Below are 15,858 nucleotides of genomic sequence, written 5' to 3' on the forward strand. Positions count from 1 at the left end.
AAACCAACGCAAAGAATCCATTCAGTCTCTCCACCATGGCCTTTCTCCTCAATCCAACGGTCCCGTGGATTCCCCTCACAACCTTTCTGCTTCTGATGTACCTGAAAAAGTTGTTACTGTGAGCTTTTGTCTCTGTGGCAAGTTTCTCTTCATTTTCTATTTTAGCCTTCTTTACGGCCCCTACAGTATGGAATTCCTTGCCACCTCATATCAGGGCGGAAAAAATTTAGATAAATTTAAGAGAAATCTAAAGTGTTCCCTCTTCCGAGATGCATATGACTGCTGAATAGACTTGGAAACAGCCAGGGTTGTTTAATTTGTACATCGCTTAGTAAAATTTAATAAGCGATTCATTAAGTTAAAAATAAACTTGAAACTTCCCTACTGTTGTTTACTCTTCATTTTTTACAAAATGGAAAGAACAATTGCCATACAAAGAGGGAATTATAACAATTTTAAAAAGATTTGGGGGCCATTGACAAATTATTGCAATGATTAGACACCATTATCCACTGAAAGTACTCTCATACATAGGGGGAGGGTATGAAGTTATATTAAAGGTTTGATCAATAGATAAGAATATAATATTTATATATTTTTGATTAAAATATTTGTGGGAAGGGTGGGTGCGGAGGATATAAATTTATGTTTTTAAGATGATGTTAGAAGAAATACAAGTGATGTTTACAAGGTTTAAATGATGTAATATTGTGTTCTTGATGTGAGATGGAAAAATGAATAAAGAATTTGGGGAAAAATAAATAAATAAATTGTAGTTCTCCCCACTTTCCTATTGTTTTATGCTTGTGAAGTATTTTCTAGTCAGTACTTATTTGTTCATTGTTTCCCCCTTTTTAATACAAATTGTAAAACGCTTAGAAGTCTTGATTTGCTTTTTTATCCACATTTTAATAAACTTGAAACTTGAATCTAACGAACCAGTGCTTATAGAAACATAGAAATTTGACGGCAGATCTAATAGCCTCTTTCACGTCACCTTTTAAATATATTGGCTGTCGTTTGCTCTTCTTTCCACTTTTGTTAATACGTGGAATACATCTGATCTAGTTTTCCAAGATGGTATTTTTAAACATCCATGCTTGGTTTAAAGTCCTAACCTTTTTGGCTGATCCTCTTAGCTTCTTTTTAGCTATTTTCCTCATTTTATCATAGTTGCCTTTTCAAAAATTAAATGCTGCTACAGCATATTTCCTTTTTGACTTCACTCCAGATATTAGCTCAAATTTGATCATGTTATGATCACTGTTTCATAAGAACATAAGAATTGCCGCTGTTGGGTCAGACCAGTGGTCCATCGTGCCCAGCAGTCCGCTCACACAGTGGCCCTTAGGTCAAAGACCAATGCCATAACTGAGTCTAGCCTTACCTGCATACGTTCTGGTTCAGCAGGAACTTGTATAACTTTGTCTTGAATCCCTGAAGGGTGTTTTCCCCTATAACAGCCTCCGGAAGAACGTTCCAGTTTTCTACCACTCTCTGGGTGAAGAACAACAACTCCAAAACTGCCTCTCGGAAATCAATAACTGGATGTCTGTCAACAAATTACAACTAAACTCCTCCAAGACCGAACTCCTTTGGATCTACAAAGAATGCTGCAACCGCGCCCGTCCTGTGATGGGACTCGATTACTATAGAAACATAGAGTTTGATGGCAGAAAAGGGCCGGCAGCCCAACAAGTCTGCCCACACAATAACTCACCCTCCCACAAGTCTACTCAAGACAAACCCCCCCACCTGAAGTATCCATCTTTTAAGCAAAACTCTGTGGTACCCCCACCTGTTAGTCCCATCAACGCTTGAAGTCAAGCACGCTACTGGCCTCAATCACCTGGCGAGGAAGACTATTCCATCGATCAATCACCCGTTCGGTGAAGAAGTATTTCCTGGTGTCGCCATGGAATCTTCCCCCCTTAAGTTTTAACGGATGTCCTCGTGTCGATGTTGGACCCTTTAGAAAAAAGATTTCTTCCTCCACTTCAATGCAACCCGTGATGTATTTGAATGTTTCTATCATGTCCCCCCTTTCTCTGCGCTCCTCGAGAGAATATAAGCGCAGTTTGGTTAGGTGTTCTTCGTATGGGATGTCTTTAAATCCTGAAACCATCCTAGTGGCCATTCTTTGGATCGACTCCATTCTCTTCACATCCTTTTGGTAATGAGGCCTCCAAACTGGACACAGTACTTCAGGTGAGGTCTCACCAGGGATCTGTATAATGATAGTATGACTTCAGGCAATCGGCTGATAAAGCTCCTTCTGATGCAACCCAGCATTTGTCTAGCCTATGCTGAAGCTCTCTCCACCTGATTGGCAGCTTTCATGTCTTCTCGGATGAGAACTCCCAAGTCCCTTTCTGCAGTAGTTCTTGTTAAGTTTTCACCGTTCAGGGTGTATGTTCTGCATGGATTTCCGCTCCCGAGGTGCATTACTTTGCATTTTTTGGCATTAAAGTTTAGTTGCCAAGTGCTGGACCATTGTTCCAATAGAAGTAGGTCCTGCTCCATAGCGCTTGGCCTGGTTGAGCTGTCGGATTCTTTTGCCCTGCCCATGATGTTGCATAGTTTAGCGTCATCAGCAAATAATGTGATTTTGCCTTGAAGTCCCTGAGTCAGGTCCCCTATAAAGATATTAAATAGCATCGGACCCAAGACCAAGCCCTGTGGCACTCCACTGGCTACTTTCGACGTTTTTGAGGGAATACCGTTTACCATTACTCTTTGAAGTCTGTCGCTAAGCCAGTCTTGTACCCAAGCTGTTAGTGTGTCTCCTAGTCCTAGCGAGTTCATCTTGTTCAATAACATGCGGTGTGGAACGCTGTCGAAAGCCTTACTGAAGTCTAAATATACTATGTCCAGGGACTCACCCCCATCCAGTTTTTTTGTTATCCAGTCAAAGAAGCTTATCAGATTGGATTGACAGGACCTTCCCTTTGTAAAGCCATGCTGGTGGGGGTCCCTTAATCTTTCATCATCCAGAAACGTGTCCAATTTGTTCTTAATCAACTTTTCCATGACTTTACTCACTAGTGATGTGAGACTCACCGGTGTATAGTTTTCAGCCTCTGACCTGCATCCCTTTTTGTGGAGCTGGATAACGTTGGCAGTTTTCCAGTCAAAGGGAACTCTTCCCTTGCTTAAGGAAAGATTGAAGAGCCCAGCTAATGGTTCTGCTAAGACGTCACTCAATTCACAAAGTACCGGGAAAGATGATGGAAGCACTGGTTAAGGACGCAATCTGCGAACACATAGAAAACAATGGACAACTGAAGGCGAGCCAGCACGGCTTCTGCAAGGGAAGGTCGTGCCTCACGAACCTACTGTACTTATTTGAGGGAATAAACAGCCAGATGGATAAAGGGGAATCTATAGACATCATTTACCTTGACTTCCAAAAAGCCTTTGACAAGGTACCTCACGAACAACTACTCAAGAAGCTGTGGAACCACGGGGTGCAAGGGGATGTCCACCGATGGATCAAACACTGGCTGGCAGACAGGAAACAGAGGGTTGGAGTAAAGGGCCATTACGCAGACTGGCAATGGGTCACGAGCAGAGTTCCACAAGGATAGGTGCTGGGACTGCTCCTGTTCAATATATTTATTAACAACCTGGAAACGGGGACGAAATGTGAGGTTATTAAATTTGCTGATGACACCAAACTCTGCGGCAGGGTTAGAACCATGGAAGACTGCGAAGACCTACAAAGGGACCTAACGAGACTGGAAGAGTGGGTAAAAAAGAGGCAAATGAGTTTTAACATAGAGAAATGCAAGGTCATGCATGTAGGGAAAAAGAACCCAATGTTCAGCTACAAAATGGGGGGATCATTGCTAGGGGTTAGAGACCTGGGGGTGATGGTGGACACAACATTGAAAGCATCGGCACAGTGTGCGATAGCCTCAAAGAAAGCGAACAGAATGTTGGGTATCATTAAAAAGGGTATCACAACCAGGACGAAGGAAGTCATCATGCCGCTGTATCGTGCAATGGTGCGCCCACACCTGGAGTACTTTGTCCAGTACTGGTCGCCATACCTCAAGAAGGACATGGCACTACTGGAGGGGGTCCAGAGAAGAGCGACTAAATTGATAAAAGGTATGGAAAACTTTTCATACGCTAACAGGTTGAAAAAGCTGGGGCTGTTCTCCCTAGAGAAGAGGAGACTTAGAGGAGACCTGATAGAAACCTTCAAAATCCTGAAGGGCATAGAGAAGGTGGACAGGGACAGATTCTTCAGACTGTAGGGAACCACAAGTACTAGGGGTCACTCGGAGAAATTGAAAGGGGATAGGTTTAGAACAAATACTAGGAAGTTCTTTTTTACCCAGAGGGTGGTGGACATATGGAATGCGCTTCCAGAGGTTGTGATAGGCCAGAGCACAGTACAAGGGTTCAAGGAAGGTTTAGATAGGTTCCTAAAGGATAAGGGGATTGAGGGGTACAGATAGAAGCAGAGGTAGGTTATAGAAATGGTCAGGAACCACTTCACAGGTCATAGACCTGATGGGCCGCCACGGGAGCAGACCGCTGGACGCGATGGACCTCTGATCTGACCCAGTGGAGGCAACTTCTTATGTTCTTATGTTCTTACTCTAGGGTGTAGATTGTCCGGGCCCATAGCTTTGTTTACTTTTAATTTTGATAGCTCCTGGTAGACTTCGCTTGCAGTAAATTCCATGTCCCGGAAAGAGTCCTCCGAACTACCCTTTGTCTGTATCTGAGGACCGGATCCTTGTGCTTCACAGGTGAAGACTGAGCAGAAGTAGTTATTGAGTATTTCTGCTTTGTCAGTGTCCGAGTCCGTAAAGTTGCCGTCAGGTTTCTTTAGGTGCCCAATACCGCTTGTGTTCTTCTTCCTGTCGCTAATGTATTTAAAAAAGGATTTCTCCCCTTTCTTTACCTGCCTGGCTATGTTTTCTTCCATCCGAAGTTTGGCCTCTCTGACTATCGTTTTAACTTTTCTGGATTTATCCATATAGGTTTCTTTAGCTTCCGGTCGTTGTGATTGTTTGTAGGTAACGAAGGCCTTTTTTTTTTTTTTTTTTACTAGTTCTGAGATCTCCGCGGAGAACCACTGTGGCCTATAGTTTCTGCATCTTTTGCTCACTGTTTTTATGTATATGTTGGTCGCTTCATTGAGGGTGGACTTTAGAGTCGTCCATAGTTCTTCTACATTGTCCGTCATGCTTTGGTTTTGCAGCATTTTGTAGACGTGGTCCCCCATGCCTTGAAAGTTAGTGCCTTTAAAATTTAGGACCTTGGTCAATGTATTAGACCTAGTGGTTCCTTTCTTGAGGTGGAACCAAACCATGTTCTGGTCGCTGGATGCCAAGGTGCCTCCCACCGATACTTCTGTGACACTGTCTCCGTTGGTGAGCAACAGGTCCAGGATTGCCTGGTGGGTTCCAGTACCATCTGCTTGAGGCATGCTCCATACATGGAGGCTAGTAGTCTCTTGCTGCCGCTGGTTGTAGCGGAGGGTTTCTTCCAGTCCCATCGGGCATATTAAAGTCTCCCACCAGCACTGTGTCTCCACGTAACGTGATGGTCTCAATGTTTTCTATTAGTTCGTCGTCTGCCTCCTCTTTTTGTCTTGGAGGTCTGTATACAACACCAAGATACAGGCACTTGTTATTGCCCCTGGCGAGGTTCACCCAGAGGGATTCTCCCGAGTACTATAACTGCAAAAGACCAAGCGCGCAGCTTAGGAATACTCCTTGAAGGCAACCTATCACTTTCCAACCATATCTCTCAGGTGGTATATTCCTCATGATATTACCTCTGAAAAATAAAGGAACTACTTTTCAGAGTCTGACTTCACCCAACTACTCTCCCATATAGATTACTGCAATGCTCTATTCACAGCAAAGAACATACGTCTCTAGCATCGGCTTACTGGCTTCCTGTAGCCAAATGCTGTGTCTTCAAGGGCCTTATGCTAGCGTTCAAATCCTTGCATGACATGGTGCCAGGCAATGTGATGGCTAAGCTTCCTCCATACATGAATATTGGTACCAGAACCCGGTATGCGTCACAAAAGGAAACTTATATTGTAAAATCTTGCACTGTAACTATGGCAAATCCAACCTGTAAACTGTGTGTCAGTTAGGATAAAACTTGTACAAGAAAACCTGCACTATAAGGATAACTATGGCAAATTGTAACAGTAAACTGTATATTATGTATATGAATATTAGATCCTAGTTAAATTAGAATATAGAAAACAAAATAAATAAATAAATGAACATAGCATGATGGTGGAAAGGGATTGACTGGATCGCAGTACCTCCTGTGACATGCTCTCATGCTTCTCTTGTAGCAGATCTGTTAGCTCCTGCAGGCGACTGTCCTCATGAGCTAGCAGGGCATTCAGCTCTTTCACTGCCTCCTCTATGACAGCAGGGTCTGCAGGACAAATGCAAGGATGAGATTTTAACAACAACCCACCCAAGACCCCATTAACAGAGGGAGAACAATCCATTGAAACATTCAGAGACAAGATGTACTCTGCTCACCCTGTCATTCCCATTAAAACAAAACAAAATGAGCCAGCTGGCTCAGGCTTATTCGAAGAGCAACTGTATTCTACCACCCATCTAATATACAAATACAGGATATATTTGAATATGAAAAATCAAGGCATTTAAAGAAGCAAACAAGAGAGTGATTCTTATGCAGACTAAACCACTACCTGAATCATAGTAGTCTGAACAGTAGAGTTTATATACCACATTCACGAGTATCCATCCAAAGCTTTCTTCATTTTGTCTCCTTGTTCCTAGGCATAGCCCCTCCTCCTCAGTTTGTACCAAAGCAGTTGATAATCCTAAATAGAAGAAATAACAAGGAGGGTATGAGGAACTCCCTGACCAAATCAAAGTCATTCTGCTCTGCAAGTGGAACAATTAACAATGAGAACACGGCAAAATAAATAACCAGATGGAAAGTAATAATCCACCTACCTAAGTGCAACTGAACTGGCACTAATATCTGTACAACTCTCATATGCGTCCTCGCAACTGAAGAGCAACATTATATTTTCACGCAGCCATACCATAACTATCTACTAGTCAATTTCTTATTTGGCAGCCCAAAGACAAGTATCTGAAGATACATAAGCATGTCTCGATGTGACTCTTCATGAAGTTGTTTACCCAGCCCCACAAAAGAGACCAACTGATAGGCAGTGTAGTCAACGAGTTCTGAGAGTGGTATTCTGGCTCTAAAGAATGAGCCCGGATAATAATCCTGTAAGTAAATATATTATAATATTGAAATGGGATATCCTCAGTGTGAGGAATTAGCAAAGGGAGGAGAACCTCCAGCACTAAACACATCAAGGCAGAGACAGCAAGCCCCTACCTGCACACCATCACTGGATATCTCACGTGTGCCCAACCAAAACAGTGAGAATTAGTGCAGTGAAAAATCAAATTCATACAAGCAAATAATCAAAACAAAAAATTACCCAGCCCAGACCACTGATGGATCCAAAGCATCCTTCGAGCCAAAACCGAATAGACGCCCAGCTTGGCAAATACTTTCAAAATATCATACAATGCATCGGCCATGTAATCTACTCCAGAGATGAGAAAATCCAAATCACGCAGCACCACAGTGTTAGGATCATGGCGCAGCTTGGAATGACGTGCCCGAGCAGTGAAGGATTAGGCCATCGCCACTTTGACACCGCTGCTGAATCAAACTGTCATTTAAGGATGAAATCCATGTGTTGTCCTGAACATCCTTCAGGGCTACCCCTACATCTGTGGGAAGAGATGTGCGCTTCAGAGAAACAAAGCGCTTGTTAAAACCATCCGTCATGGGATAAAACCTCGCCATGGTCTGAGCACATTTCAGTTGACCTTGTGATTTGTCCCAGATATCTGAAAGGATACGAACCACATCAGGGTTATCAGGAAAAGAGGCAGATTGTGGCTTCTGGTCACTCATTAGAAAACATTCAACAGTGACCGCCTGATCCGACTGCAGCTTCAATTCCTGCAGATTCAGAAATTAAAGCCATAAGGTGTGCATGCTTGAAAAATCTGCGCACTGTGGGGGTCGTCCACCAAATCATGGGTCCCACACTGACCTGAATCATGGAGATCCGCAATATTCGCAACATCCACAGACGCCGCAGTACCGCCCGGCGAAAGCAGAGGAATCGAAAGAGTGTCCGCCGCAACAGTGGGCACTGCCATATTACTCTCCAGAGCCCCAGAAGGGAGACAAGAGGAAAGACCCTGGTCCAGCGGAAAGACCCTGCCTGGTCCAGAAGAAAAACCCTGATCCACTTGTTTGTGTGTGAATACAGAGAGGGTTGTTAGAAAACCTGACCCGGAGCAGGTCCTGGCAATGTGATGGGAAAATGACCACTCGGCTCATCACAACAAAATCCGGAGGAAAAAGGTCCCCCGCGGCAGGAGCCGACTTCTGCAGCTCAGATTTGGAATGCTTAGAAGACTTGTGAATTTTTTCGCCAGATCCGAGCTTGCATTTCACCGAAACACCACTATCGCACTCCCCAGGACCCCAAGATGCCAATTTCATGGGAGTCGGGGCAGAAGGCACTTGATGAACCACCCTGGAGGTAGAAGGCACTGCATTTGGGCAAACCTCGCTGCCCCCCCCCCCCCCAATGCGGGCTGCATTGCTCGTGGAACACAGCCATCCACCGCAAACAAGGCATGAATCCATCCCATCCTGTCCTGGGGAGGCCATCTGTGAAGTTTATACTTAAAAATATACTTAAATTCAAATTGTGGGTGCTTATTTTGAAGAAAAATCCCCCAGGAAAAGTACAGGAACCTTCAGAAAATGGCGATTTGAGGATTTTAGAGGTGGGAAGGGGAGGGCATACAGGAAAACCACCCAAAAAACCCTTTTGAAGATTCCCCAAAATCGCTGATGCAGGCTGCCAGCCTCTTGCTCACTGTTTCATGTGCTGTCTGATAGAAACTGCAGGCAAAGCTGAACACAGCATACAGGGAGATCCTGAGCCTCAGGGAACTGGAAATCTGGATTTCAAGTCTTCTGACTGTCCCACCGGCCTGATCACCACGGCCGGAGACTTCATTCACCCTTGGACACGCCTTACAGATACCTGGCAGAGGGATGCAGTCTGGCTTCGATCCTGGTTGCACCTCTACGGAACCGCTCAGCCTGCGCTACACCCACTAGCGGACAGATCTGGGGTGAGCTAGCTCTCAAGGGAAAGATTCCAGAGCCCCGACCTGATGTGTAGGCTGTCCAGGGAAATTACTACAGAGCAGGGAACCCCCCAGAAGTAGACATTCTCCAACAGTTTGCAATCTTCCACTACAAGGAATCTCCACAGCATGAGAGCGAAATTGCAACCGAAAATTACCGAAATTACTGAAGCAAAAAAGATAAGCTCCTATATAGCCTGGCCTGTAGGAATTTAAGACTTAAGGTATAAAAGGAGCATGCTCAGTGGTAGAGTGTGAGAGGGAGGGGGGGGTATAAGCTACAACGGGAAGACTACAACGGGAACTCACGGCAGCCATTTTGACGATGACTCTGCATGGGGCAGGAGCATAGGAAGATCGCCCCCTGCCCTGCATCACCGCAAGACCAAAGATAAGGTCTGAGGAGGTCCGGACAGTCTAAAAATAGAAGAAAAATTAAACGAAAAAAAATTGCAAATAATCGAATTCGCAAATATGGAAATTGCAAATCTGGAGGGAGAGCTGAAATGCAGAATACTACTTGCTGTGTTGATTAAAGGAGGCACTGAAAGAAAAAAGGAGAGGAAAGCTGTGGAGAGTTCTTTTTTTAAAAGACAATGCATCTACTCACAAGGCTGGTAAAATGATGGATGTTTTGACGCAGCTGGGGTTTCAATGCTTAGACCATTCACCCTACTCACCAGATTTTGCACCTTCTATTATCTGTTTCCAAACTTTAAAAACAATTTGAAAGGGTGACAATTTTTGAGTGATTCAGAGGTGATTGCAGCAGTGGAGCAGAATTTCAGTGACCATAAGAACATAAGAAGTTGCCACCACTGGGTCAGACCACTGGTCCATCGCGCCCAGCGGTCCGCTCTCGCGGCGGCCCGTCAGGTCTATGACCTGTAATGTGGTTCCTGCCCATTTCTGTAATCTACCAAGCAAGGAAGACCCATATCAGAATCTTGGGTTCTCACCAGCTGACGTTTACAGCGAACTGTCAAGACTCAAGGTAAGCAAAGCCATGGGACCAGACAAATTGCACCCACGAGTTCTCAGGGAGCTGTGCGATGTCCTGGCAGAACCATTAACCATGCTCTTCAATCTCTCCCTAAGTACAGGGAGAGTCCCCCTGGACTGGAAAACAGCTAACGTCGTTCCTCTGCACAAAAAGGGTTGCAGAGCGGAGGCTGCAAATTACAGACCAGTGAGTCTCACATCAATAGTGTGTAAACTCATGGAAACACTACTTAAATGTAAATTAGACACGATTTTGGATGAGGGGAATCTAAGGGATCCTAGTCAACATGGATTCACTAAGGGTAGGTCATGCCAATCCAATCTTATCAGCTTCTTTGATTGGGTAACAGGAAAGCTGGACTCGGGAGAGTCTCTGGACATAGTGTACTTAGACTTCAGTAAAGCTTTCGACAGCGTCCCACACCGTAGACTATTAAACAAGATGAAATCAATGGGGTTAGGCGAGACACTAATTGCATGGGTCAAAGATTGGCTGAGTGGAAGACGTCAGAGGGTGATGGTCAACGGCACCCTCTCTGAGACATCGGAGGTGACCAGCGGAGTGCCACAGGGCTCAGTCCTGGGTCCACTCCTTTTTAACATATTCATAAGAGACTTGACCCAAGGGCTTCAGGGTAAAGTAACTCTATTCGCTGATGACGCCAAACTATGTAATATAGTAAGTGAAAGCAATCTGCAGGATAGTATGACGCAGGATCTCCTTACGTTGGAAAACTGGTCCTCGACATGGCAGCTGGGCTTCAACGCTAAGAAATGTAAGGTTATGCATCTCGGTAGCAGAAATCCATGCAAACCTTACACCTTAAATGGAGAAACACTAGCTAGGACTTCAGAAGAAAGAGACTTGGGAATAATCATCAGTGCAGACATGAAGGCCGCCAAACAAGTAGAGAAGGCCTCATCCAAAGCAAGGCAACTTATGGGATGTATCAATAGAAGCTTCGTTAGCCGCAAATCTGAAGTCATAATGCCACTGTACAGAACCATGGTGAGACCTCATCTGGAATACTGTGTGCAATTCTGGAGGCCACATTACCGTAAAGACGTGCTTAGAGTTGAGTCGGTTCAGCGGATGGCCACTAGGATGATCTCGGGGCTCAAGGGTCTCTCGTACGAAGAAAGATTAAACAAATTGCAGCTCTACACTCTAGAGGAGCGCAGGGAGAGGGGGGACATGATTGAGACATTTAAATACATCACGGGACGTGTCGAGGTGGAAGAAGACATCTTCTTTCTCAGGGGACCCTCGGTCACGAGGGGACATCCATTCAAACTCAGAGGAGGGAAATTCGATAGTGACATAAGGAAGTATTTCTTCACAGAAAGGGTTGTAGATCACTGGAACAAGCTTCCAGAGCAGGTGATCAAGGCCACCAGCGTTATTGACTTTAAGAATAAATGGGATGCCCTAGTAGGATCCTTACGAGGGTCGAGTTAAGGAACTAGGTCATTAGTACTCAGACTTAATGGGGTGGGTCAGTAGAGTGGGCAGACTTGATGGGCTATAGCCCTTTTCTGCCGTCATCTTTCTATGTTTCTACCTCTTCTTTTTATCTGTAACCCTCAATCCCCTTTTCTTTTAGGAAATTGTCTAAACCTTCCTTGAAACCCTGCAATGTGCTCTGGGCTATCATAACCTCCGGAAGCGCGTTCCATGTGTCCACCACCCTCTGGGTAAAAAAGAACCTCCTAGCATTTGTTCTAAACCTGTCCCCTCTCAATTTCTCCGAGTGACCCCTTGTGTTAGTCGTTCCCCACAGTCTGAAAAATCTGTCCCTGTCCACTTTCTCTATGCCCCTCAGGATTTTGAAGGTTTCTATCATGTCTCCTCTAAGTCTCCGCTTTTCCAGGGAGAAGAGCCCCAGCATCTTCAACCTGTCAGCATACGAAAAGTTTTCCATACCTTTTATCATTTTAGTTGCTCTCCTCTGGACCCCCTCAAGTACTGCCATGTCCTTCTTGAGGTACGGCGACCAGTACTGGACACAGTGCTCCAGATGTGGGCGCACCATTGCACGATACAGCGGCATGATGACTTCCTTCGTCCTGGTCGTGATACCCTTTTTAATGATACCCAACATTCTGTTCGCTTTCTTTGAGGCCGTTGCGCACTGAGTTGATGCTTTCAATGTTGTGTCCACCATCACCCCCAGGTCTCTTTCAAGGTTGCTTACCCCTAGCAGTGATCCCCCCATTTTGTAGCTGAACATCGGGTTCTTTTTCCCTACATGCATGACCTTACACTTCTCTATATTAAAACTCATTTGCCATTTTTTTGCCCACTCTTCCAGTCTTGTTAGGTCTCTTTGCAGGACCTCACAGTCTTCCGCGTTTCTAACCCTACTGCAAAGCTTGGTGTCATCAGCAAATTTGATAACCTCACATGTCGTCCCCGTCTCCAGGTCGTTGATGAATATATTGAACAGGATTGGTCCCAGCACCGACCCCTGCGGAACTCCACTCGTGACCCATTGCCAGTCTGAGTAATGGCCCTTTACTCCAACCCTCTGCTTCCTGCCTGCCAGCCAGTGTTTGATCCATCGGTGGATATCCCCCTGCACCCCATGGCTCCACAGCTTCTTAAGTAGTCTTTCGTGAGGTACCTTATCGAAGGCTTTTTGGAAGTCAAGGTAAATGATGTCTATGGATTCCCCTTTATCCACCTGGTTTTTTATTCCTTCAAAGAAATACAGTAAGTTCGTGAGGCACGACCTTCCCTTGCAGAAGCCGTGCTGGCTTGCCTTCAGTTGTCCATTGCCTTCTATGTATTCGCAGATTGTGTCTTTGACTAGTGCTTCCATCATCTTTTCCGGAACCGAGGTCAAGCTCACCGGCCTGTAGTTTCCCGGGTCACCCCTTGATCCCTTCTTAAAGATGGGCGTGACATTGGCTATTTTCCAGTCTTCTGGGATCTCCCCAGTTTTTAAGGATAGGTTGCATATTTGGCTTAGTGTATCCGCTATTTCGTTTCTCAGTTCTTTTAATACCCTTGGGTGGATGCCGTCCGGACCTGGTGATTTGTCGCTCTTCAGTCTGTCTATCATTCTGAGAACATCCTCTTTGTTTACCTCTAGTTGGACTAGCTTCTCATCAGGGTCTCCGTTTATGTGCTCCTCGGGTTCTGGGATCTTAGATGTGTCCTCTCTCGTGAAGACTGACGAGAAGAACTTGTTTAACCTGTCAGCTATCTCTTTTTCCTCCTTTACCACTCCCTTCCTGTCTCCATCGTCTAACGGTCCCACTTCCTCCCTGGCTGGTTGTTTCCCCTTCACATACCTGAAGAATGGTTTGAAGTTTCTTGCTTCCCCCGCCAGCCTCTCCTCATATTCTCTTTTTGCTTTCCTAACCTCTCGGTGACAGTCCTTTTGGTGCCTTTTGTGTTCCTTCTGGTTGTCCTTTGTTTGGTCCTTTTTCCATTTTCTAAATGATGTTTTCTTGTCTCTTATCGCCTTTCTCACCGCATTTGTTATCCACGCCGTGTTTTTGGTTCGATTTTTTTTGCACCCTTTCCTGAACCTGGGGACATACAGGTTTTGTGCTTCGTGCACCGTGTCCTTGAGTAGGGCCCAGGTATCCTCTATGGTCTCCATCTTCCTTGAGCTGTTGCTGAGTTTCTTTCCCACCATTTTCCTCATGGCCTCGTAATTTCCTTTTCTAAAGTTAAATGCTGTTGTTGTAGTTCTTTTCACCTTTGATGCTCCCATTTCTAGCTTGCACTGGATCATGTTGTGATCGCTGTTTCCTAATGGCTCTAGTACTACCACGTCCTTTGTGGGTCCCCCTAGCCCGTTGAGTATTAGGTCAAGAGTGGCATCTCCCCGTGTTGGTTCCATGACCAGCTGCTCCATGAAACAGTCCCTCACCAGACATCAGAATATTTTCTGGAAGGTTTACAGAAACTTCAGACACGATGTGGCAAGTGTATTGAACTTAGGGATGAAAATGTAGAATAACTTGTAAGTTTCATGGCTACACGTCATTCCCTTCTTGGTTGGGCTGATAACTTTTCCGCACCCCCTCATATAATGACCTCTAGAAAATCTGTTGGCTTAAAAATCCTACACATCGTCGAGTCCTCTCCCTGGTCTAGGGGTACCACAGACTCTTGACTGGTGGCACACGTCAAGAACCCTGAATCCTCCAAACCGAAGGACTCAAAGGCATGGAGAAACAGCCTAAATTCTCCTTGTCCTTCTCTGACTGGATGTCTGGCTCTGGAGAAGACACTTTCTGTGGGGAAACCAGCTCCTGAGGCTTACAACCCCCCTGTGCAAGGCCTGGCGCCATGCCAGTCTGTTTACGCTTCACATAAGCTTCAAACAGTAAATTCACAAAATCAGAATCAAAACCCTGCACTGGATCTTCAGAAGATCTCTGCAGGTCCATGTCCTGGTCTCTCAATGGTTCTGCAGTGTCTGCGTTTACCAACGCCGCCATGTCAGCTTTTGCAGGTTGTAGGAGGGACTTGGACCCCCAACAGCTGAGCTTCCTGTGACTCTAAACTCTTAGAGGGACCTGAGAGGGCTAAGCCCATTCCTCCTGCCCAGTGGCACATGGGCACTCTTCAGTTGTCCATCCAGAGCAAATTTGATATGATACAGTCATTAAACAGGCTGAAGAGTCCATCCTGACCAATTTTAAGTAAAATTGATGCATTTTGAGTTAGAGGCTTTTAAAGTAAAAGCAGGAAATCAAAATGGCCATCGCAGCAGCGATTCTGGAGTCAAAAACGGCCCGAGAGAGCAAAAATAAAATTCATAAAATTGCCAGAAGGGGTTTTTGAAGGTGGGAAGCCCTCAGGGAAACCCCTAAAATTAAAGAAACCTCCACATTCAGACCCCCCTGATTTTCCCCAAAGGAATGAATCGCGTGTACTCACAGACTGGAAAGGTGCCTGTCTGCATCAGCTCACACACATAGCAGTAGGTTTTGGAGAAGCTTCTCTGCCTTCTACAAGCCTGCCGCGTCAGGGACTTGTCTCTTCGGGCTGCCTTTTAGTCAGGCTCACAGAGACTGAAACCCTCGACCCCACTAGCTCCTCACATGTCTTAGGAGGGGGGCAGGAAGGGGGATGCAGCTGGCACCTGCAAATCCCTAGGGACAGATGCGGGAGCCAGTCAGTCTGCGCTCAAGTGCCTAACGATCAGGGGCAAACTAAGCTCCCAGGGGACCAGACCCACAGCTGTCCATGATGTTAGTGTAGGAGGACTAGGTAGATTCCTTAGATGAAGGGTTGCCCCCCAGCTGCAGACCTCTGAAACCAGAATCTGCAACTTCTCCCAGGCAGAGCTGCTCCAAAATATTGTGAACCTCTGTTACATGGGCAAGCCTTGAAAATTAGAACAAAAATATCCCCCCCCCCAAAAAAAAATAAAAAAATAAACAAGCAGAGCAGAACAAAGACAGCTCCTCAACTTTCTTGGAGAAGGATAAACTGAGGAGGAGGGGCTATGCTCAGGAACAAGGAGGCAGAGTGAAGAAAGCTTTAGATACCTTCTCCAATTACTTGCAAGTATGGGAACTTTACTGTCCAAACTACTATGCCCTTTGCACTAGAAATGATAGTACTTTGTCCTTTTCCATGAAGCTGCCATTGAACAGGCTG

General features: G+C 45.4%; 1 protein-coding gene across 1 annotated transcript in view; it reads right to left on the reverse strand.

Annotated features, from left to right (window-relative positions):
- The window catches only part of RNF20 (ring finger protein 20), a 170,989-nt gene that overhangs the window by 96,330 nt on the left and 58,801 nt on the right, over positions 1-15,858 (reverse strand). Inside the window, exon 6 of the mRNA XM_033919511.1 lies at positions 6,305-6,423. Within this exon, the coding sequence (XP_033775402.1) occupies positions 6,305-6,423 (119 nt within the window). The remainder of the gene's footprint in view (positions 1-6,304; positions 6,424-15,858) is intronic.

This window comes from Geotrypetes seraphini, chromosome 14 (assembly GCF_902459505.1).
Source record: "Geotrypetes seraphini chromosome 14, aGeoSer1.1, whole genome shotgun sequence".
Lineage (NCBI taxonomy): Eukaryota > Metazoa > Chordata > Amphibia > Gymnophiona > Dermophiidae > Geotrypetes > Geotrypetes seraphini.